Below are 24,484 nucleotides of genomic sequence, written 5' to 3'. Positions count from 1 at the left end.
ACTGGAATCATCTACCTGCTGAAGCGGTGCACCACGGCAGTCATTCATCGTTCAAGGCATTCATTGAAAATATGATCTTAATATGCCCACCCCTCACGTAAAACCCCAAATGGGGTATTTGAGGTACCAATAAATAAATAAATATTACAGCGGTGATGACATCAATGCTCAGGGGGATGCGTGAGAGCATCTGCATGGCATAAAGACCTGTTACTTTGCGCAGAACTCTAAGAGCACCCGCATGCTGGACATCAACCGCCATTACAATTTTGAGTGTGTTCTCTTCAATGACCGCGATTTAGTTTGGCACCACGGTCTCCAGCTGAATTGAGGCAGATTGCCTGTCAAGCCGCTTCATGCTACCACTGGGTATCACAAGCATAAACAGGATGGTGTTGGCGTCGGGACTCCACGAGGGCCCAACATTTCGTGTACTGGAGAACGAAGAGGTTTTCGTGTCCCTCCTCTTCGCCTTGCGTCTCCACACAAGTTCGAAGTCATCGTCTTCGGGAGGGTCCTCGCTGCTGAACGAGTAGACGTGAGTGCCTTCGATGTGGCGGTCAGTTTATAGCCCGATCCGTTTCCTGAAAGCGGTCGCCGCTGACCTCGCCGTTTTCGAAAGACAATACTACGCCGAGAAGCACTTCGTCATTTTCCCTCCTTTAAAACACTGAGGCGGCCCAAGAAAACATGAGACCTGGATACTCCATTTCTTCTCAAGGTAATATAGAAGCCATTGTGAAACACATAGGTTTAACGTCCTTGTTTTCAACTGAATTCTTGGTACGCGCTTAGTAAATGCGTCTACAAACGTAAGTTCGACAGATAAACGGACATTTACCCGTGACGGCGGCTTAGCGGCTATCGTGCGGTGCTGTTAAGCAGGAGCTCGCAAGATCAAATTCCGACCGCGGGGGCCGCATTTCATCATCATCATCATCAGCCTGATTAGGCCCACTGCAGGGGAAAGGCGTCTTCTATACTTCTCCAACAACCCCGGTCATGTACTAATTGAGGCCATGTCGTCCCTGCAAACTTCTTAATCTCATCCGCCCACCCAACTTTCTGCCGCCGCCTGCTACGCTTCCCTTCCCTTGGAATCCAGCCCGTAACCCTTAATGACCATCGGTTATCTTCCCTCCTCATTACATGTACTGCCCATGCCCCCCCCCCATTTCTTTTTCTTGCTTTCAACTAAGATGTCATTAACTCGCGTTTGTTCCCTCACCCAATCTGCTCTTTTCTTATCCCTTAACGTTACACCCATCATTCTTCTTTCCATAGCTCGCGGCCGCATTTCGATGGAGAGGAAATGAAAAATTGCCCTGTTCCCGTGCATTTGAAGCACATTAAATATCACCTGGTGGTCAACTTTATACCGAAGTCCCCCACTACGGCCTGTGTAATAATGAAATTGTGGTTCTGGCACTTTAAACACCTAAATAAAACGAAGGTATATTTCTAATCATGCCTGAATTTCGTATTCATATTAAACTAGTTGCGCAACGCATGGTTGAGGGTTATTCTAACCAAATTACTTTTCTAGTTTTATAACAAACTCAATTTTTATTAATGAATTAAGATCTCTATTCGCATGCGAACACTGTATTTGTGTGCGCTTCTTTAAAACTAATAAGGCATGCTTTTTTAAATCTACAATTGGATCGATTTTTCAGCTGGGGAGTACCGTGGCATAACCTGTGTTTGCTAAATTTATATATATATATATATATATATATATATATATATATATATAAGGAGAGCGATACAGACATGAAGACAGGGTGGGACAGACGAGAGAGGTAGGGGATGAACTGGAATAAGAGGCAGCGGCTGTGAAGGACAGCTGCCTACCTCTATACATTTGTGTGCGTGTGTAAGTGAACAGTGCGCACGTACTAGCTCACTTACGGTCAGGTGAACATGTGTTACTCCGATTCATGGCTGAACTGTGTGCGCGACGGAATAAGGTCAAACGAAAAATGAGGCGTCCCGAGTGTTTTGCCAATTTTGTCTAGCGACCTAGCTTTATAGTTCAACCTAGTTCAGTATTTCAAATATAAAAAGAGTTTATGTGATAAAACCAAAAGCAAATGGCAAGGAACCGCAGCAATTGCGGTCACAGGACGAAACGGTACGAATTGCGAAACGGCCGCATAGCTTTTGTTTCATTGTCACTTGATTAGACTTCTGGAATAACTGCTTTATCGTTAATTCATATTGTGTCTCGGAGCTGTTGTTCAACAATTTCAAGCTTGAATTTCTATAAGTGCAGCGACAACCACAGTGTCACAATTTCGATCGCCCAGGTAGCATCAGTGAGTTCTTATTATTCTCCTCACCTGTATGTTAAGACGGATAGGCTCTTTTGGATAAATAAAAGAAAATGTGCATTATATTGCTGAAAACTTTCTACATTTCCAATTTTGTTAAGTTACCAACAAAGAAGTGCAAATATTTCTTGCGCAATCTTATCGTTACAGTGCATGGCGTAGTGTTGCGTTTGTCCTGATTCGTTAAGGATCCCTTTTTTTTATAAATACGCAGCGACTTATGCATTGTTGTGAAAACACTTTCCATCGCAACTGTTACTTCATGAGCTTGTGGCCAATGTTGATTTAGACTTTAATAGGATGCGCATGTCACACAGCGCGTCATAATGTTTTGTACACTTCTTGTATATTAGGTGAAGAATATGTGACCTTAACATCAGCTTGTTCTCATTTGTGTAAAATATGAGAGCCCTATTGTTAGTGCACTTTCAGGAAACAGAGAAAGCGAGACCGATTTATCATGATGGAAAACAGATGTTGGCCTGAATAAACTTTCTGACCTTCTACGCAGCATTGAGGAAGTAAATTGGGAGTAAAGAGAGAGAGAAAAAAAATGTTGGCATTGGCGACGAATGCGGAGGTGACAAAACTAGAACAGCGAATAATAATAAGTGTCCCAAAGCTAGTCCAGTGTATGGCAAGAATTAGATGACAGCCTCGAAAACCGCGCCGACGACATGGGTCAGTCCAAAATCGCAATAAGTATTTTCCAGAGAAAGGTTGATGGATGAACTCGGACTTTTGCTGCGCCAATGATTGTTCTTTGCGGAGCGTATCGCCGCTAGATGCCCAAGACGCGTTCTATGCAGAAAACATGTAGGAAATCTCAAAAGCAGTGAACATACGGGAAAGAGGTGCGGTGTGTGGCATCCGTATAAATTACTATCAAAAAATGTTCCCCCTTCATTTAATCCCTCTCCACCAAAACACTAACTGTGCTCAGTCTGAGGCCCCTTGCACTACAACACAGCCATCGTAGCACAATGCCTTATATTAGACTGATGTCTGTCACCTTTTTCCGACACTTTCCAGCACGTCCTACGGTTACTGCTGCAGCTTGTCGACGGCTCAAGGTCAGGAACGCCTGCCGCCGCTTTATGAGCTCCGTAACCGGGCATCCGCCGAGGTAGCTTTGTCCACAGTGGCCGTATTCCGATTGGGGGAATTATTAAAGAAGAACGCTCACGTACTTAAAGTTGCGTGCACGGTAATAGAAGCCCAGGTGGCTAAAGTATATCCAGAATCACCCACTATGGCGTGCGGCATAATCAGATCATGGTGTTGTGCGTAAAACCGAGGAAGTATCCTTTTTATTAGCAGAATACGAACCCTTAATCCTGGTGTCACCGCTGTATGGGAATGTTGGTGATGCTGTTTGAGTGAATAAGATCTTTTCAGCGTTCTAATGCCGGTGTGCGTGGCTGCTGCGGAGCATGAAGTTAGTTGAGTTGAGGTCAACTCAAATCAACTCATGGAGTTACTGCTGTTGCTTCTGCCAAGAACCGTTCTTATTTACTGAATATGTTGCATAGGGAATTAATAAATGTAACGTACAGCGATCAGCCCAGTAGCGCGATTCTGCTGTACACAAGTACATCATTAAAAAAAAAGTAGGCTCGTAGTTTTGACTTCTCGGTTAAAGTGTCAAGTTTTTTTCTCTCCTAAAAATTATTAGCCCTTCTACTGTCTAAGCTGTTCTTTGGCACTCAGAAGGCAAACTCTGATATAGATATCGTCGCCGATGGTGTTCGCAAAATAGTAATTTACACCGGGGCGGCAGATAACTCTTTTTTTTGCGTTTATGTGCAATTCGCGGGTTATGACAGTGCATGCATAAACTGCGCTAAGTGATGCTTGTTTTTCGGACCAAGCTTGTTGCCGATGGCATTTGTTTTGCATGAAACCACAATAGTCCGCACAGTCCCAAGAAAAGGCAGAGCAAGCACATATGACATTTATCGTGCACATTCAAGGCATAAGCTTCATCAGGGCTACCGCCTATACAATAATACGGCAAGGTTCCGTGCAAAAGTAGAAAACAAAAGGTGTCGTTGTTTCATCTTGGCTTAATGGTAAAAAAAATGGCGCAGTGAGACGTCGATTCAACGAGCCGTGGACACATGACTGTTTGCGATCGTATGCGTTCTAAAATCGCAATCGTAGTTTTAACCGATCACGATGGCTGCTCAGCTCTCACTTTCCGCGCGACCCTTACAGGAGCGGGCGCAGGGATTGTCCTGGTGAGCCTGATGGTCGTCCTGGGCATGCACTTCGACAAGTATCTGGGTGCAGCCAGCGGTATCCGGGACGCCGGAACCACAGTGTGCGCCTTCGCATTTCCCTCGCTGCTCTCCTTTCTGAGCGAGAAGTACGGCCTCCGCGGAACCCTCTTCGTTTACAGCGCTTTGGCCATGCACGTCATGGCTGTGGCGTTTTGGCTTTGGATGCGAGCGCGAGTGGAAAAAAAGAATGAAGCTTATCGAAGGGCATCGTGCAAGATCGCCGCTCGCCAATCGTGCGTTTCACTATGGACTCTCGGTACTCATCGAGCGGACTCCGTAACTTCTGCGAGGGACATTGATAAAGACAAAGGCGTTGCAGCTCCAAAGCACAGTCTCGAACGAGCAATTCTACCACCCTACACGCTACCACCGAAAATTCCTGAAGACATAGAGGATGAAGAAGAGCCAATGCCTTTCCTTGAAAAATTTTCTATCTTGAAGGCGCCAAGCTTCTACGTAGTCGCTATCGGCGCAGTGGTCGAGATCTACGGCTACAACGTCTTCCTAGAGACAATCGACAGCTACGCAGTTGATAAGGGGGCTCCACAGTCTGACGCCGACATGGCGGTTACCTACGCCACCGTGCTGGAAATTATCGGCTACGTCGCGCTTCCCCTCGTAGCCGATATGGGCTTCGTGGGCCGCCCGACCATGGCAGCCACGTGCTTTACGCTCACGGCGCTCTTCTACGGTATGGTGCCGCACGCCGGGTGGTCGGTGCCGTACTTGGCCATTGACGCCATCCTCGTGATGTTTGTAGCCACGACAAGCTCGCTACGCTGCTCGATAATGACGGAGTTCTTCGGTGCCGACCAAGTCCCGGTGTGCATGGCAGCATCTGGCTTGCTTCTTATCCCTGTGCAACTGTGCAGCCCATCAGTCATTGGTAAGCCGCCTTCACGTAAACGGTGAGATGAAATATGCGCTAACCACAGTCAGCCTATGGTCGGTCATAGCTGCGCATGAGCGTTGCTGTGCCACTATCTTCTAGGCATTCGAAAAGCCGACGTTCGGTTCGCCTCACGTGATTGTCCAGGCTGCGCCGATATCGCGGCGTAGTTCAATCTAGGCCAATCGTGTGACGCAAAACCGAACATCGGTTTTTCGAACGCGTACACTAGCCTGATCCATCATACTCGCGCATTCACTGCAAATAATAGAATGTAGTCAAGCGAGCAGCGTCACGTCAAAGACAACTGAGTATGTCCGCTGTTGGGCGAATTATATGTAAGTAAAGCCAAAATCCAAATTAAATCAATAAAGAGTTTAAAGTCATCGCCCGTTCTCTTCCGTTCCAATTTTGACATTCTAGTGTGCCCCTCACCATTAAAAACTCAACGTAAATTTTGATTATACACTAGAAATTTCAAATCGCTATCTGGCGAGCAATCTAGAACAAGCATTTTAAAGTTCTTGTTGTTTTTTTCTCAGCGTGTGAGACAAAAATTAACTTTTGCGAGGCGCTGATGCCTGGTAGCAAGCTATCCTACCCGCAGTGGAGCCCCCCTCCCGTTGAGCCGACCACAGCCCACGACCGACATGCTTCCCCAATCTTCTTCACGCCAAAGAATCACGTGACCTTTACGTCACGTATCACGCCTCCATTTCTTGTTTGTCTTTTTTAGCCGTGACAGCAGTTAGAAGTTTGAAACTGTGTGCGCCCTTGTCAGTCTGCCCACGCCTTGCGTACGCCGAGGGCCGTCGTCGTCGATATCGTGCCCTTGTCAGACCGCCTCCTCACCTCCAGCTTCACTCGCAAACAGTCTAATTGGCCAGCTGACGCTGCAGCATTGCTCGTGCTGCCGGCATCCCAACGCCCAGCAAAGCGGCGTGATTTCAGAAGCTGGCATATACAGTTTCAGAAGCTGGCATATGGCGGCGCTGAGCAGCCCGCATATGGCAGCACACTACCGGCTTCTGCGCGTCCAAGTCAACAATCCCTTTCTCAACTTTTGCGTCCAGCCAACTATAACCGCTTTATGCACGCGTGCTTCGCTGAGTACGCACGACCTCACGCGTTGCGTACGTGGGTGGTTTCGGGCGCCCAAACTAATGCTGTCTAATATGAAACAGGGTCCTAATATATATTTAAATATTCTGATCCAAGTATGATCAGTGTTAATACGTTTCTGGAATGATTCGCGTGAAGGTGTATGTTTGCTGCAGCTCGGTTATTTATGTAGCCTAGGATGCTTTATTGCGTAATCTCGTAGAGAGGAGAGTCGTTAACCAGCAGATCTCCCGCAGCAGTATAGGTGGCTTTACACGTAAGTCAATTCGTCACACCTGTGTTGTCTCGAGCGGTGCGATGGCCAGCATGGAAGTACGCTATCCTGCAGCCGCCACAGTGGGAAAGGGCGGCGCGAGAAGATAACGGCTATCCTTCCCGCGAACTCCACGCCAGCATTCAAGGGTTATCGGACCGGACACCAAAAGATCTAGATCAATAGGCATCACGTGAGTGTGCGCCCTGCAACTCCATCGAGCGATGGTGCCCGCCGTTTGCTCCTCCATATCGGCAGTGACAGTTCGATCACCCAACACGAAAATTTGTGAAAGAGCCAGAGAAAGATGTTCGCAATAATATTATCGGTGGCAGGTCGTCCGCCTTTTCAGGGCGGAATCGTATAACGCGAGAATAAACAGATTGTGAAATCGCGATACACACCTAAAAAAGGTTTGCCATTTACCTGCAAAATTTCGCTTGTTATGACGCACGGTGCAGGAACAAAGCGGACGTGAGAACATCCACGGCAGTAGCACAGCACACGCGTATTGCGTGGTTGTGGGTTCGACTCCCAGCGGCGGCAAGTTGTTTTTCCGCCCACTTTCATTCCTCTTTGTCTTATCATTTCTAGACTTCAATTAACAAGGTGCAAATACGTTTATCAATGCTTTCCTTGGTTACATTCTCTGTTGGCTTTATAGGGTTATTACTAATGAAAATTGGAGCCCTCCATTTCCCTTCCTCTCTTTCATGGTGCAGCTGCGAAATTCAAGCCATGGCGTGGTGGAGTCATGTTACCTTAGCAAATATGTGCATAATGCACCACGTTCGAGATCCTCATTTCTTCTTCAGCCTATTTTATGTCCACTTCAGGACAGAGGCCTCTCCCTGCGATCTCAAGTTACCCCTGTGTTGCGCTAGCTGATTCTAACTTGCGCCTGCAAATGTCCTCATTTCATCCATCCACCTAGTTTTCCGCCGTCCTCGACTGCGCTTCCCTTCTCTTGGCACTCATTCTGTAACCCAAGTCGTCCACCGGGTATCTAACCTGCGCGTCACATGACCTGCCCAGCTGCATTTATTTCTCTGAATGTCAGTCTGAATTTAGGCTATACTCGTTTGCTCCCTGATCCACACCGCTCTCTTCCTGTCTCTTAACATTATGCGTAAAATTTTTCGTTCCGTCGATCTTTGCACGGTCTTTAACTTGTTCTGGAGCTTCTTTGTTACCCTCCACGTTTCTGCCCCATTTGCTAATACCGGTGAAGTACATGTTAGCACCTGCCTTTTCAACGACAGTGGTAAGCTCCCAGTCATTATTTGGCAATGCATGGCGTATGCACTCTAACCCACTTGTATTGTTCTGTAAATTTCATTCTCATGATCAGGGTCCCCTGTGAATAACTGGCCTGGATAAATGTACTCCATTATAGAATCTAGAAGCTGATTGGCGATCCTGAATTGTTGTTCCCTTGCCAGGCTACTGAACATTATATTTGTCTTCTGCATATTAATCTTCGACCGTACTCTTACACTTTCTCAATTAAGGTCCTCAATCATAGGTTGCGAATAATCCCCACTGGTACTGAACAGGGCAATGTCATCTGCAAACCAAAGGCTGCTTACATATTCGCCGTTTATCCTTCCTTCTCAGCCCATTCTTATAGCTCGAATACGTCTTCTAAGCATGCAGTGAATAAAATTGAAGAGATTGTGTCTCCTTGCCTGAGCGTTTTTTGTAGGTAACTTTCTACTTTTTATGTGGAGAACCAAAGTAGCTTTGGACTCTTTGAAGATATTTTCGGAAATATTCACGTATGCCTCCTGTACTCCTTGATTACGCAATTCCCTTATGGCTGCTGGTATCTCAACTGTATAAAATACATTTTCGTAATCCACGAAAGCCACATAGAGATGCTGACTGTACTCCGCACATTTGTCAATTACACCATTGATGACGTGAATGTGGTCCATTGTATAATATTCCTTCCTGACCCAACCTGTTCTATCAGTTCACTGAAGTTAAGTGTTGCCCTGATTCTATAGGAAATTATCTTGATTAATATTTTTTACAATACAGCAAGGAAGCTAATCGGTCTATAATTCTTCAATTTTTCAGAGTCTCCTTCCTTATGAATTAGTGTATAGCTGACATTCTTTCTTGTCTCTCGTACACTTGAAGCCGTGAGGCATTGCGTACAAAGGGCTGCAAGTTTTTTCAAGCGTAAGATATTCTCCATCTCTTATTAAAGCGATTGTTAATCCATTTTCTCCTGCCGCTTTTCCCCGGGTCATGTCTTGCATGGCCCTTCGAACTTCAACCCTAGTTATAAATGGAACCTCTGAATCGTTTCATCACTACTTCAAATGAAGGTAGCGTGGCTGCTCTGGGTAATGTACCGGTCAGTTTCGATTTCTTCCGCGGCTTTTACTATATCATCAAAATTCCTAAAGAGATTGCCCGCGTTAACACGTTAACGCATTACACGTTAACCAAAATACAAAAGAAAAATTACGCCAGAACTCACCTCACGAAGAATGCCGGTGTTAATGGGAATAGCAATCGAACTATGTAGAGACAGATCATATTCCTAAAGTCACGTTTATGGAACACGTGTAGTGGTAATCACAAGCCTTTCGTTAATGCAGCTATATGCCACATACTCCGATATCGTCCCGATTTCCAAAGAGACTCGCTTGCCAAGGCGTGGAGGCATCACGTGGAGGCATGACCAAGTATTTATGACGCAGACTCAGTGACGCTGGATTTACGAAGAAAGAATGACGTCCATCAAACGACAAACGCCTATAACAACGACAGCATGACGACCATGAGAAGCGTTATTTAAATTATTGCGATGATATATCGATAACGTGATGGTGACGACATAACACTGAGATGATGACTACTGTACGACGACGATGGTGTGACGAAAAACTTGATGAAAAAGTGGGAATGATGAGGCTGGCCCGACCAAGACGGTATGACGACAATTGTATGACAACGAATATATGAAGTATGACGACGACGCAGTTGCGTCGATGGCAGCACAGCGGCGGCATAACCATGATTGAATGAGGACAACATGATTACAATAAAATGAGGAATAAGGAATGACGTGGGTGGACCGACGAAGTTGGTATGACGACAACAGCATGACGACAATGGGATGAAGAAACTGAAGTGATGACGATAGTGCAATGACAGCGTCATCACTTCAGTACGAGGAAGGCATATGACCACGACTGCATGATTATGGGAAGGCATTACTGAAGTGATGGCAGTGATAAAACTGCAGCGTGACGACGACTGTGTGATGACAATGGCGTGATGACGACGGCATGACGACAATCGAATGACAAAGCTTAGAATGACAAACACGCAACAAACAGAAAGGGATTCCAACCGCGAACAGCCTACCTAGTGGCCCAAGCTATGAAACAACTTGGGCCACTCCGTGGTATAAGGAGTGACGACGGCAGCATAACGAGTCAGGTTATGAAGCTGAAATAAAGGCGATTGAACGACCATGACGACATCACTACAGCGGTGTGACAACGATTGCAAGACGCGTGCAGGACGCTGATGGCGTGACGGCGACGATGGTATATGACAAGATTAGGGTAGCAAAGCTAGAATGACGACGATGCAAGGAACCCGAAGGCATGAAGACCACTACGACATGACGCCCAAGCTATTACTGACCTTGGGCTACTCGGTCCGAATAGAAAGCGGAACGACGACGGCATGACGAGAGTGAGATATTAAAAGGCTGGAATGACGACAATGGAACGACCACGACGCGTCAAGGCCAGGATCACATACCTAGTGGCCAAACTTGGGCCACTGGGTCGGTTTAGGCGGACAGGCAGACAGACAAGTTGGCAGGCAGGCGCAATACAGCTGAAGCAGATAAACAATGCTATTCGCATTAAAACCGCGCAGCAAACAATATCAAGTTGTATTACAGTTTGAACCCTCTGTTTAGCTTGGCTGGCGTTGTCGCTTAATATTCCCTAAGCGTTGTCATCAAGTGTCTATCCTTTACAGCCAGACAGGAACACACTGATGCCACTTTTCCGCTTCTACAAAAAAGTTGAATGTGCTAAAGTTGCATAAACAAGAGCTGGGTGGGCCACGCTTGAGTCACAGTAAATATTAAATCGTAGGGTACTTTGTCGTCACTGCTGATGTTCAGAACTTGTGTATCATATAGATCTAGTGGAACGTTCTTTTGCAGTCGTAGAGCGCTTCAGAAATACACCCGTCCCAAAAGTGACGAAAAACAGGATCAATGGTCTCCGGTTTCTTACAGATAAGACACTGTGAGCCACACGGTAGAGAAAAAAATCTGTTATTCTAAAATTGTTCTATCTGGCGATGTGTTAGTACGTTGTCTAAAAATATTTTCTCCTCGACTAATCTCCATTCCTTTCACTTGTTTCAAGACATCCGTACCTTGGCCCGCACTGTAAATGGCCCTGCACCTAATCCTTGGCAATACTAGATGACGCACATTCCTATAAATCTTTTTCAGCAGCCGAAAGCAAATATTTATTGAGAAAACGTGCAGCCAAGAACCGCGCGCTTGTTAGCACTTCTAAATAACCACAAATTGGGCGCCACATAGTATAGGTTACCGCTACAAGTTTGGGTAATGCAAATTTGAGCCTCACCTAAATCACACTTCGCAGGAAAGGGTCAGTTAGACTTCGGCAAATAAAACGGTTTACCACCTCTTGCAAAAACAGTTCTTCAAACCCACACCCCCATCCTGCACCCTGAGAAGAAATCAGTGGCATGGTACACTCATGCAGCACGTGAAGGTGAAATCACACGTGCTAATTCATTAAGTTATCCGATCGGAGAGGTCAGACTTTTGCAAGGCATAACGAGCTGCAGAGTGAAGTAAACGTAGTGCGCTGTGGGTCTATCTCCTCAACGAAACATGGAAACACCTAATGCTCTATCTATAGGTATTTTCGTTCTTTCTTTCGTTCTCTCTTTCTTTCCATCTTCTCTCTTTCCTTCTTGCATTCTTCTTTCTGGATATTTTTCATACTTTCTTTCTTCTTTCGTTCTTTCTTTAGTTTTTGCTTTCATATTGAGCCATGGCATCTTTGCTTGTTTACGGGGATGTGAAGCATTCCGGATCTTGATATTCTCTTTCTTTCATTCGTCCTTTTTTTCTTTCGGGTCCTTACTGATATTCAGCCATTGTATATTTACTTAATTTGGGCTTATGAGCCATTCCAGATTATATTATCTCGTCTACTCATCTGCTTTTTTGTATCACTGGACCAGACGCCGCTTTTTGGGGTATGAGTCATTCCAACTAGCCACTTTAGACTTTCACCTTAATAAATTCGTGCGACTAAAGCACTGCCAAGTAGACACCCACTCAAGCGGGGCAAAGACACCATGCCTTTTCTGCAGATTCACCGTGGAGCAGCGCAACACTTACAATGTGCGGCAAAGCTTCGACACAAAGAATAGGATAGATACAGTGGTCCGGGCCAATATCGAGAGATGTCACGTCATCCACCTGTTTGCTTTATCTTTAACTGCTCTTGTTTCCTTTCGCCAATATTTTTCATTTTCTTTGTAAGCATCGAGCGCGGCACACAGATATTTGCCAGGGATTTTGACCCACACTATACCTTGTTGGAAGTGTCAGAACCCAAGCCGCTTCCCCCTGCAAGAACCCAAGGCACTGCCCCCAGTGTACATAGCTGCCCGTGACCTAACGAAACCTTTTCACAATACTTATAGATGCCTCGATCCTGTCTATATTAGTGAAGCATACAGCCACATCGTCTGCATATGCCAGAAGCTTTATTTTAATGGTTTGTACACGAAACATATTGTTACGGGGATGTTGGGAGTATAGAAAGACTGTATTTACAATTCATATACAAGATAAGTCAGAGTAGTTAAGATGGCTGATCACCAACAATACGCAGCAGCCAGCGTATCGCGATCTTCTTCTTCCTCTCTCTTCTTTCATCCTTCCGTAACAGGGCCCCCGGGCGTTGAAGCGCCGTCTCGGCGCATGGTAGGCGAAGAATTGCGAGTGAAATATGACGTCAGCCGCGAAACGTACACGACATCAACAGGCGTCGGACTTGAGGATGCATCAAACTGTAGCCGCGAAATCTCGTAATTTACGTCGTTAACTTGACGTAGGACTTCATAAGGCCCTGTGTAGCGGGAGAGAAGCTTCTGGGAGAGCCCAACCAGACAACAAAGGAGCACCCAAGCACCTGGCGTGAACTTAACATCGCGATCGCACTGGTCATAGCGCTCTTTTTGTATATGCTGCGAAGCTAATGAACGAGACCGGGCGACTTGACGTGTCATGTGAGCGCGATCGATGACTTCACGGGTGTACTCAGTTGCAACACGTGGCGCAGAAGGGAGAAAGGTGTCAAACGGCAATGTGAGGTCGCGACCAAATAAAAGATAATTAAAAAATTGCATTTTACCTGCCAAAACCACTTTCTGACTATGAGGCACGCCGTAGTGGAGGACTCCGGAAATTTCGATCACCTGCGGTTCTTTAACGTGCACCTAAATCTAAGTACAGTGGTGTTTTCGCCCCCTTCGAGATGCGGCCGCCGTGGCCGAGATTCGCTCCCGCGACCTCGTGCTCAGCAGCCCAACGCCATAGCCACTGAGCAACCACGGCGGGTAAAAAAATAAACGATAGAAGGGTGAATATCCTGTGGGGTAATGTCGGGACGAGTTATGCGCGAACGTCACGTATGCCAACGTGGCATCCCAGTAGCGGTGATCACTGCAGACACATCGACAGCATCTCGGTGATTGTTCGGTTGAGACTTTCCGTAAGATCGTTCGTTTGTGGGTGGTAGGCGGTGTACAGCTTCTGCTCAGTGGCACAAGAGCGGAGGGGGTCGTCGACAACTCGAGACAAGAACGAGAGGCCGCGGTCTGTAAGTAACTGTCGAGGTGCACCGTGGTGGAGAACGATATCGTGAAGGAGAAAATCGGTGACGTCTGTTGCGCAACTAGTCGGCAACGCCTTTCTTATCGCGTAGCATGTCGCGTAATCAGTAGCGACAGCGATCCACTTATTCGCTGTAGTTGTCGTCGGAAAAGGGCCAATCGAGTCAAGGCATACGTGAAAAAACGGTTCAGAGGGAACTTCAATTGGATGTAGTCTTCCGACAGGTGGCAGAGGATGTTTCTTCCGGCACTGACACAATTCGCAAGTTATGACATAACGACGGATCGCAGATGACGAGGAAGGACAAGGAGCAACTCTGGGCCGTCCGCGTTGATATTGCGGCGGTAGAGGATGTCGTCCTGCAGCGCGAGCATGGGGCACGCGCCGTCAGTGCTGCCATATAGCACTCCGGCGATGATGAACTGTCTGGATTCCTAGCGTTGTTGTTCAGCGAACGTGTCGGTCCTGTCAGTAAAAGCCATCGCGCAAGTCACCGAATCATGCGCAGCAAGATCAGGGGGATCCACGGAGTGACGAGAGAAGCAGTCAGCGTCCTTGTGGAGGCATCCAGTCTTTTAACTGACCATAAACGAAAATCCCTGGAGCCGCAAGGCCCAGAGACCAAGCCATCCTGTCGGGTCCTGGAGGGAATACAGCCAGCAGAGTGCGTGGTGGTCCGTAACGCCTGAAACGTGTCGCAGTACAAATATGGCAGGAACTTGGCGACAGCCCAAACTAAAGCCAAGGACTCCCACTCCATGTCCGTGATGGAGTAATTTCTCTCAGCAGGTGATAGCAGGCGGCTGGCGTAAGCTATCACGCACTCGGTACCATTCTGTTCTTGAGCGAGAACAGCGCCGATGCCATGGCCGCTTGCGTTAGTGTCGACTACGGTCGGTGCAGATGGATCAAAGTGGGCGAGTATGGGAGGGGTGTTCAGAAATCCGATGAGAGCGGCGAACGCGTGAGCCTATCTTCTAAAGGACAACACATCAATGTCCTTTAGAAGATATGTCAACGGGCGAGCAACGTCGGCGAAGTTTTTGACGAAACGGCGAAAGTAAGAACACAGGCCGACGAAGCAGCGTACGTCAGAATCAGAACGTGACGCAGGGAAATTGCGTTCGGCACGAACTTTTTTCCGGATCTGGTTGGACACCGGATGCGTTAACGAGGTGTCCCAACGCGGCGGTCTGACAGCGCCCGAATCGACACTTCGTGGAATTCAGTTGGAGGCCGGCTTTTCGGAAGACCGCAAGAATGGCAGCGAGTCAGGTAAGGTGGCTGCGTGGGGGAAAAACAATAACGTCGTCAAGGTAACAAAGACAGCTGGTCCATTTGTAGCCCCACAGAAGAGAGTTCATCATATGTTCAAATGTCGCAGGAGCATTGCATAGGCCAAAGGGCATGACTTTGAAATGATATAAGTCATCCGGCGTGATGAAGGCCGTCTTCTCGCGGTTCATTTCATCTATTGAAATCTGCCAGCAGCCGGATCGAAGATCGATGGACGAGAAGTATTCAGCTCCGTGCAAGCAGTCCAAGGCATCATGGATGCTTGGTAGTGGGTAGACGTCTTTTCGCACGATCTTGTTTAAGTGGCAATAATCGACGCAAAAACGACAGGTACCATCTTTCTTTTTCACAAGGATGACCGGCGAAGCCCAAGGGCTGGCCGATGGCTCGATTCCCCCTTTGCGGGGCATTTTGTCCCCTTCTGATTGGATGACTCGACGCTCAGCATGCGATACGCTATAGGGACGCCGACGAATAGGATTCGTGTCTCCAGTGTTTATACAATGGCGAACAACAAATGTTTGGCCTAAAGGCGTGTCGCCGAAATCAAGGTGTCGCTGTACGATTCAAGCATATGACATATGTCCGTGGCCTGGTCAGGTGCAATCATTTTCGCGAAGACATCCGTTAAGGAACCAGAGCTGCGAGCTGCAATTGGCGCTGATAAAACACTCTCGGCATTCAGACTCTCAATGTCAAATTTGGAACCACTATAAACGCTGGCCAGGAACATGTCGGCCGGAGTCCCTTGAGGGCACAGGCTGAAATTCAGAAGCTGGCGTCGGTGCTGCGAAAGCCTATTGTTTCCTGGAAAAGGGAGACATCCCCCCTCCGAAGACAATGCTGAAGGAGTCCCCAATAAAGATGTTTATTCCCTGTCTCTCTTCTTTCGGCCCCCCTAGCGCGCTGAAAAATACGCAGCGGTTGACTTGGGGGCAAGGTCCCACCCAAAAATTGGACATTTTTGTTAGAGGTATTTGCGACGCTAATTTCATTTCAGCCGTATGGGCGTCGCGGCTACCACCGCACCTTCACGCCCCTGAAGCAATGTCACCCGCAGAAAACAATCGCAGCTCGCAGTTGTCAGCAACAATAGGGTTCATCGTAGCACCGCGCGGTGGCCGCGGTATTTACGCTACGCAGCACGCCGGTGCCGTTTCGGAGGCCCCTAGCGGCAGACGCAGGTACGCGTCTGTATATATGTATAGATATATTTATGCAACTCCGAACTAGCAAGAATAGCATTACTGAGCCTGTTCTCGCGATCATGAAATCCGCCAAAAGCGGTTGGTTCGTTGCATAGCCGCCAGCGACGTAGTGGTTGACGCTATTGCGAAGGAGATAGCAAGCGATTTTTCGCTGTTTCTGACGCGAGATTCTAAATTCCCTGCTGCATAGAGGTAAATAACACTTCGCTCATATGTTCATAGAAGCGTCCTCTATAATCTTCTTTATAATCGTTTTTTTACGTCCTTTGAAAAGTTTTCCAGAGCCCCTTTAAAACTGCCTACTTTCTTTGTTCTCACTTTTTTCAGGGTACTTCCGTGATGATCTGGGCTCGTACGACGGCATGTACCAGCTTCTAGCAGCACTCAATCTCCTAGCGGCCTTGCTATACGCACCGTTAGCCATACACGTGTCTTGCAAGAAGGAAACGGCCGACGACGAGACGCCGCAAAAGGAAATTGAGTCGACAAGAATGTAGTTTACGCAGCCAGAACAAAAAACAAGAAACGCAAGGTGCTTTATGTGGCCCCTTCGAAGGCGTTGAAGTTCCATCGCTAAGTGTGCGTGCCCAATTGGCTTCCCTGGCAGACATATGCGTCAACTGCTACTGTAGCACAATGTCGCTAATTGATTGCGGATGTGCACGAGTAAACAGCAACAGCAGCCTATGAGAGCACTAATTATGTTCGTTGTATAATTTTTAGCGCTCGCGTCGTAATTAATCTTCATTCAGAATTCGCGCACATAATCTAGTTTTGGGGATGCATACCACCGTTGACTCTAGACAAGCGCCAGGAGTGGCACGACCAAGCAGTAATGCTAGGAGCCTAACGTTTCCCTTTTTAAAGGGAAAGCTTTACTAACCTAGTCGAGCCGAGTTTCGCCTTCACCAGCAGTTTGGCCTTCATTTGACCGCAGCTGCGCCGTAGACTTGGCAACGCATCACGTGACTCGTCGTGCCGAGCTCCGCCGCCGCCGGCTTGGCGCACGCGCTCTCCACGCATCCCTACGCTAAGAGGAGCGCCGCGCACGCCTAGTCAGTGTGAGCTTGGCCATGGATGAGGGCGAGGCCAGGCCATCTTCTCTGAGCGTTGCGCGGGAGCGGGAGCCGACGTCACCACGCGGCATCGGACCACCCCGCGGATATCGACCGGCGAGCTGCTTCACTGGAATGCAACAAGTGTCGCACCGTCGAGATCAATGTAGCGACCTCGTTCGCGCCCGGTGCGTTCGTGCTTCGACGCTGCGCATGTTCGCGGCGTCTCTTTGCATGCCTAGCACTTGCGCTTTTGCTGAAGCACAACAGGCGTCGCACCGTCCAACGACGCTTGTCTACCCAAGCCTAATCAGAGTCATGTCTAGCCACCGACCTAGGCACAGCTCTTATACCTAGCTTAACGATGATTGTATACCTAGGTAAAATAATTACCCCTAAATCAAAGGTTAACCAAGTGAAACCAAGACTTAACCAGGCTAAACCAAGCTTTCGCTTTGCATATCCAGCGGTTACCTGAACTAAGCCGCAGCCCCTTTTTTACAACGCTTCCTGTTCTATAACTGTTCACTTCCTGCACGGACTGCCTGCCGCGGAGAGGATAAACATGTTCACTGCGTTTTCCATAGAGCTCTGGGTATAAACTTTAGTTTATAGGCTGTGCTGTATTTTCGCCTTCAATTGGCGTCACATAATGGCACTGTTCTGTAAGCAGTGAACTTTTCCTCAAAGCATATTATCTAAACGCTCGGACTTCCTCGCTGAGATTCACGTTAAAGCATCAGCGCTGCAACATGCTAATTATTTATCCTAATGACTCACATGGCCGAATGTCATTCTCGTAGACAAGAGCACACCATTTTCATTATTCCATTGCGGTAGCTGAGGGTGCGCAAGATTATAGGCCAGCACCAGCGCGTCGAGCATAGAGGAAGAAAATAATTAGGAGATAGTGTTGCCGCAGCATTTTTAAAGCCTAACTTATCGACCCAGCACATGTTGCCACATGAGAGCGTCCGGTACGTTTTTGTGCTTCCGCTCAGCATGCGGGGCAGCTGAGCTGATTGTGTTATGGCCGAATCACTGCCCCATCGATTAAATACTACCACAAATCAAGCAATCCCGCTAAATTCACTGTCTCTCAGAGGTTACGCGCTGGACCGATACGGTGAAGGAAAGGGCGAAGGGGATGACTTCACGGAGAGCTCACTTGCCAAGAAGAGACGCTGTGCGGACGCGCTCCGCATGGGCTCCCGCCTTGAGACCAATTTTCGGCGGAAAGCGTTGTGATTTGTACTCGTTTTTGATAGGCTCGTCTCCTGGAAGTTGCCCTACAGCTGTGTACAACAAACGTCGGCAAGTTTGCCGCCTTTTTTAGCGGTTTTTTCGCGCTTTTTTGACTCAACCCTACGGCGGCAAGGTTTGACCTAGCCTCTTGACCAAGCGTACGCCACTGACGCCGGGCTTCAGGGCCATGGTTTGTGGTTGTGGGCCCTTGTGAAGCTCAAGATGGAATACTCGGTTGAGGGAGCGTCTACAACGCCTGAAAAGTTTCATGCAGGAGAATGGGCCTCGGTTTTGAAGGCGCAAGACCGATTCATGCAGTCTCTGTGAGGCGACCACGCCGAGAGTACGCCTCGCGAGACGCAGGCGTGCAGCGATGGGCACAAGGCACACGGAGAGGAGCAGGTCAAGCGGGGAAAGCGCCGGCGTGGAAGCAATATGGACCATTTCTGAAGATGTCGGCCAAAGATTTCAAGATTGTGTGCATACCCAAGAAGTGGGACTTGAGTGTGGTGATATCGAGGGAACTCGGATGTGCAATGAGAGCGGCAGCGAAGCTGACAAGTGTTACTGAAGCGAAAGAGGATCTGGTGCGCGTCAAAGAGACGAACAGCCTAATGACAGTGAGCACACTGTGTATGAATCGCAGCGGGGCATATGCGAGTGTAAAGGCCTTCATGATGAGCGGTCGTCACCTTCCGGTTTCGATGTAGGTGGCAGCGTTGGAGAACTCCGTGCGGGGATTCATTTGCAATCATTACGACGGACGCCCGATGGAAGAAATTTGGGCCGAATTCCTGAATAAGGGTGAAGGCATGGAAATTGTAGATGCAAGACCTTTGGGCAAGTCGAAAATTATTCAGATCACGTTTGGGGAAAACGTGTTCTTTGGCAATTCACTTACTAGAAGTGTCTGTACGCTGTGATTGCCTATAGAAAGTTAGTTGAGACCTGTTACAACTGCAGAAGGGTAGGACACTGACATGACGTTTGTTATCGTCCGAAGAATAATCTATGTCATGACTGCGCGAAGTACCATAACCTTGTACCGCAGAAGGAGAGTCGCTGATGTGCATGCAGAACTGAATCTTGTGTCATGTTGCGCACAGCATGGGGAACCGTAACTGCAAGTTTGGTCTAGCCAGCAAGCAGCTTACAGGCCGCAGCAGAACAGCGAAACGAAGAGCCAAGCTGGCAAGGACAAGCGACGCTCGAGGCCCCGGAAGCGGTCGTCGAGCGGTTGAAAGGCGGAAACAACAGCAGGGACGGGTCGGGTTCCTACCCGCCACTGCCAAGAGCCGGCGGTGGCAAAGGAGGAGGACGAGGTTCCACTCATGAAAGAAGTGCTAGCGGCATGACAAAAAGATGAGCTGGCCTACCGCGAATTCCCAGATCGAGACTGCTGGAGAGAAGGAGCTTAAAAGGCACGTGCAGCAGCAAGGCGAGACGATTAAATAGAGCGAAGCTAGAATGGCAAAGATAGAATGCGTGCTTAAAAGCGGAAAAGGACATGGGGTACAGACAGTTGTGGTGCAGGTCCCACAGAAAGTGCCGCAGGCGGCGTCTTCTCGCGTGAAGGAAAGTGCGGCTGTGGAAGTGGAGGATCGGGGGCCAGTAAAGAGGCCGCCGCCGGCGGATGAGGGAGCTAATGCAAAGAGAGTGGCAAAGACATCGACGATGGGCACGCCAAAGTAGGCGGTTAAAGCACTAGTCTTAAGGCAGACATGGCTATCCTGGCAGACAGAGTAGGGAAACTCGAAGGAAGACAGGATAGGTTGGACGTTATGGTCGACAGGATTGAGGGGGCCTATCGGGCGTTTTCACGGCAGCGCTAGCCCACAGCAACACCTCAGCAATTCAGCATACCATGGATAGTAGCAGGGAGGACTGCATCTTGCTAGAGATTGTGCCCAAATCAATGGATAGTCTATTTGTACTTAATGTCCATTGTTCTCCAAATAATAAGGGGTTCGGTTTGTCACAGCTCCTGATAAAGACCCAACGACTAGCGTCTAACTCTCACCTTATCGTGATGGGGAGCTTAAATGCGACCCATCCGGAGTGGAGTCACATTATACGCAGACCAAAGCGCAATCAGCTTTAGCAAGTAGCCGAGGACCTGTGTTGGACAATCTTTAAAAACCCGTTCGATCATACTAGGATAGGCAACAGCGTAAGCATGGATGCCTCTCCGGACCTCACATTTTTGAAGGGGTCCGGGATGCAAACTTGGTGAACAAGGGACAGGCACTGGAAAATGATCACTATATCCTCTCCGCAGTGTTAGTGCTGCGAAACAGAAAGACAAGGTGAAGGACCTAAAGTGAGGATTGGGACAGCTTTCGGAAAGCCACGGGGAACGGGGAAATTGAGGACCTAGAAGACTGGGTCGAGGCGCTCAGGCAGGTTGTAAAGGGTACCACGGGAGAGGTTCCGATGGCGGAAGAGGGCTTTACGTTGGATTCTAGACAGTTACACATGTGGGATGCGCACGCAACTCTCCCGAGGACGTGGAGGAAACAAAAACATAATAGGATCATTCATAGAAGGATGGCAAAATTAGCACGAGAAATGGAATCTTGGACGTTGTACTTGCCGTGGAAGCAGGGGACAGATTTGTGATCGGATGAAAGGCCAATTCGGATGCAGAAAGACATGGAAGTTGTTGAGGCACGGTAACCAATTCCGCGCATAGGGAGCATATGGCTGGATTAGTGCGTCAGTATCAAGGCACGATTAGAGAATTTATACTGGAACTTCAGGATCACTACATAAACGGCAGGGCAGGCGGTTGCTTGCCGCACTACACCTGGGAGGAAAACTCCGAAATAGATGAGGACTTTACTATGGCGGTGGTAAAGTTTTCCATGGGGCAGCTCCGTATTACGTGGGCAGCGGGTCCCACACAGGGTTACCAACAAAATGCTAAAGAACCTGGATTTCAAGTCGGTGGGGGCGCTCATGAACTTGATGAGCAAATATTTGGTGGCTGGGGAGATGGCGGCACAGTGGAAGCATGCTAGGCTTGCACTTACTCCTAAGCCAGGCAAGAAACTCTGTATAATAATCGCCGCCCCATCTCGCTCACGATCTGTGTGGGAAAATTGATAGAGCACATGCTCCTCAACAGCTTCAGGGTTATCTAGACAAGGAGTTAAATGATGACTAGCGAAGGTATATGTAAACGGCTAGCGAAGCTTCCATAGAAGCCCACATGTCAAGAAAACAGGGCTTGTTGTAACTGTCGCCATCTACGTATCGTGGGGACAGCTAACAGCACGCAAAAAATAAAACATAAAACAGTGAAGTCACAACCGGAAATGGCAGTGACGTCAAGATCTTACGCTGCTTGGCGCAAATGTTTGAATTTCTTTAGCGTCGTTTATTACGGCTTATACGACAGCAGTTACTTTTCTTTTGAGGCTCAGGCGAGCATGCGACTTGCCTCAGCTGAAACGCCAGCGTGTCCATTAACTATTAATAGTGGCGTATGTCTTAATGTGAACGTAGTTAGGCTGCCATTGACGGCAACTGCTCCAGTAGCTTCCTCAGGAAGGTGAGCGAATAGGATGGAAATAAATGACACTGCCAAAGAGCTTCCAAAACCTACCTAACTTTTATTTGTCTTGAATAACGCCACCAATATAACTGACCAAACAAAACATGTTTCATTGATGGAAAGTACTGAGGCCAGCACACAGTCGTAAGGCATAGCAACCTATGCGAATCCTTTGCACGGAGTCATTCGTAATTCCTTGCAACATCATGTATTCATATCCAACAATTATCAGACAACATTGCCCCACATTATCATTTAGAAAACATTCCAATTACTAATTTTGCCGCCTGTCGGACTCTCAGAGCCTGTGTTGCGGGGAGTAAACGAATATAGCACCTGCCGTGGTTGCTCAGTGACTATGGTGTTAGGCTGCTGAGCACGAGGTCGCGGGATCGAATCCCGGCCACGGCGGCCGGATTTCGATGGGGGCGAAATGCGAAAACACCCGTGTACTTAGATTTAGGCGCACGTTAAAGGACCCCAGGTGGTCTAAATTTCCGGAGTCCTCTACTACGTCGTGCCTCATAATCAGAAAGTGGTTTTGGCACGTAAAACACCATAATTTAATTTTTTTAACGAATATAGCGCGACGTTTCTTCGAGGGGTGTTCCGCATTTATCGTCATGACAAGACAAGCGCATCGGATATCGCAGCGTGAACTTGCACGATAACAAAAAAGCTGCACTCACACCTTTCGCCAACCAATTCAGTGCGCTCGGTCACGCGAAATTTCAAATGAAGCGCATGGCACACTTTGAAGAAACACGCAAGGAAATTATAATAAGCGAAAAACTCGGACGAGACCGCCGCGTCCAAATCAGCAACGCCATTCTTCACGACATAATAGCTGGCTTGCACAGCCTTGCCAAGTCTTGCGGCAGAATCACTGGTTGGCAGGGGTCGCCAAAAAAGAACTAATATATAGTGAAATAGAAAAAAAAGAACATTTGTTCTTCTAGCACAGGAAAAATACCTTAAACGGAAAATTTATTCATATGCTAGTATTCTGATCAACCATTTTAGAGCATTTTTTTACCCATGGGTTTTCCAGTTTCAGCGTTTGTCACCCCCTCACCTAGTCACGCTTCAATCGTGCGCCACTAACTGATATCCTTGGCGATAGGTTTTAGCACGCTTTTCGTTCCAAGCTTCACGACCTATTGAGATGGACCTTGAATTGGCTTCAGAGCCACTTTGTCAACGCAGGACGTCATTATACATTTGCAAAAGGACGCGGTTGGTCCTGGGTACGGCACGGGCACCAAGACGTAAATGAGGCTTTTGACAATGTGGCCCATGAGGCAATATTGAGGAACCTATCGGACATGGGACCGCGGCGTAGAATCTTCCACTATATCAGATCATCTTTGGAGGAGAGATCGGAGAAGTGGAATCGGATTCCTTCCCTTTGGGGGGAAGAAGGACACCGCAGAGATCGGTTCTATCGCAGTTCTTGTTTAACCTCGCCTTTATTAGGGTGCCGCCGAGGCTGAAATGGATATCGGGAATGCAACACACATGTTATGCAGACGAAATCACTCTATAGGTTACCAGGCGCAGTCACAGACAACGGGGGGATACGCTACAACGGGCAGTAGATATTGTGGAAAAACTAGCGGGAGAGGCGGGACTCAGTGCAAGTCCGAGCGTTTTGCGGTTAGGGTTAAACCAACAGGGCTACACGCGAGGCGCTATATTCCGACACCCCGCTGGGGGTGACCATAAGTGGTATACCAGTCGCTGAGGCTCAAACGATCAGGATTCTGGGTCTCTATCTGCGTACTAACAGGAAAAATAGGGAAGTCTTGGAAAGGCTTAAGAACACGGTGAATGCTACAGTCAGACTACTCAGCAGAATGGCCTGTCACAGGAGGAGAGGGGTGAAGAAAAAAGATTTGCGTAAGCTGGTACAGGCGCTTGTGCTCTCCTGAGTAGGATTGTTATTGCAACACCTTATATGAAGTTGGACGCGACGGATAAAGGCAAGGTGAGGCTATAATTAGACCAACCTAACCTAACAATGAGTCTAACCAACCAACCAACCAACCTAACAATGAGTCTACCGAAAGGCTGCTGAGACTAGGAGTACGCAACACTCTGGGAGCACTACGGTAGGCGCACTTGGTGATAGCTCCGTAGGCTTTCGAAGACGAAAGAGGGCGGGGACATATTGGAGCAAGAGCATACTGGACATGTTTTCCCAAAAATATCAATCCGATACACCATGAGGAGCGCAGGAAGGCAAGAGCCAGTGCTTTACATGCTAAGTACGGGAAGTAAACGGCGCAGTCTATGTAGACTTAGCGGAGTATAA

General features: G+C 48.0%; 1 protein-coding gene across 1 annotated transcript in view; it reads left to right on the top strand.

Annotated features, from left to right (window-relative positions):
• Positions 1-16,891, top strand: part of LOC142576569 (monocarboxylate transporter 3-like) — a 129,063-nt gene extending 112,172 nt beyond the window's left edge. Inside the window, exons 4-5 of the mRNA XM_075686745.1 lie at positions 4,551-5,501; positions 16,642-16,891. Coding sequence (XP_075542860.1) covers positions 4,551-5,501; positions 16,642-16,811 — 1,121 coding nt within the window. The 3' untranslated portion in view covers positions 16,812-16,891. The remainder of the gene's footprint in view (positions 1-4,550; positions 5,502-16,641) is intronic.
• Positions 16,892-24,484: the final 7,593 nt, after the last annotated feature.

This window comes from Dermacentor variabilis, chromosome 3 (genome assembly GCF_050947875.1).
Source record: "Dermacentor variabilis isolate Ectoservices chromosome 3, ASM5094787v1, whole genome shotgun sequence".
NCBI lineage: Eukaryota > Metazoa > Arthropoda > Arachnida > Ixodida > Ixodidae > Dermacentor > Dermacentor variabilis.
The sequence above is the reverse complement of the archived record's forward strand: the minus strand, read 5'-3'. Positions and strand labels throughout refer to the sequence as shown.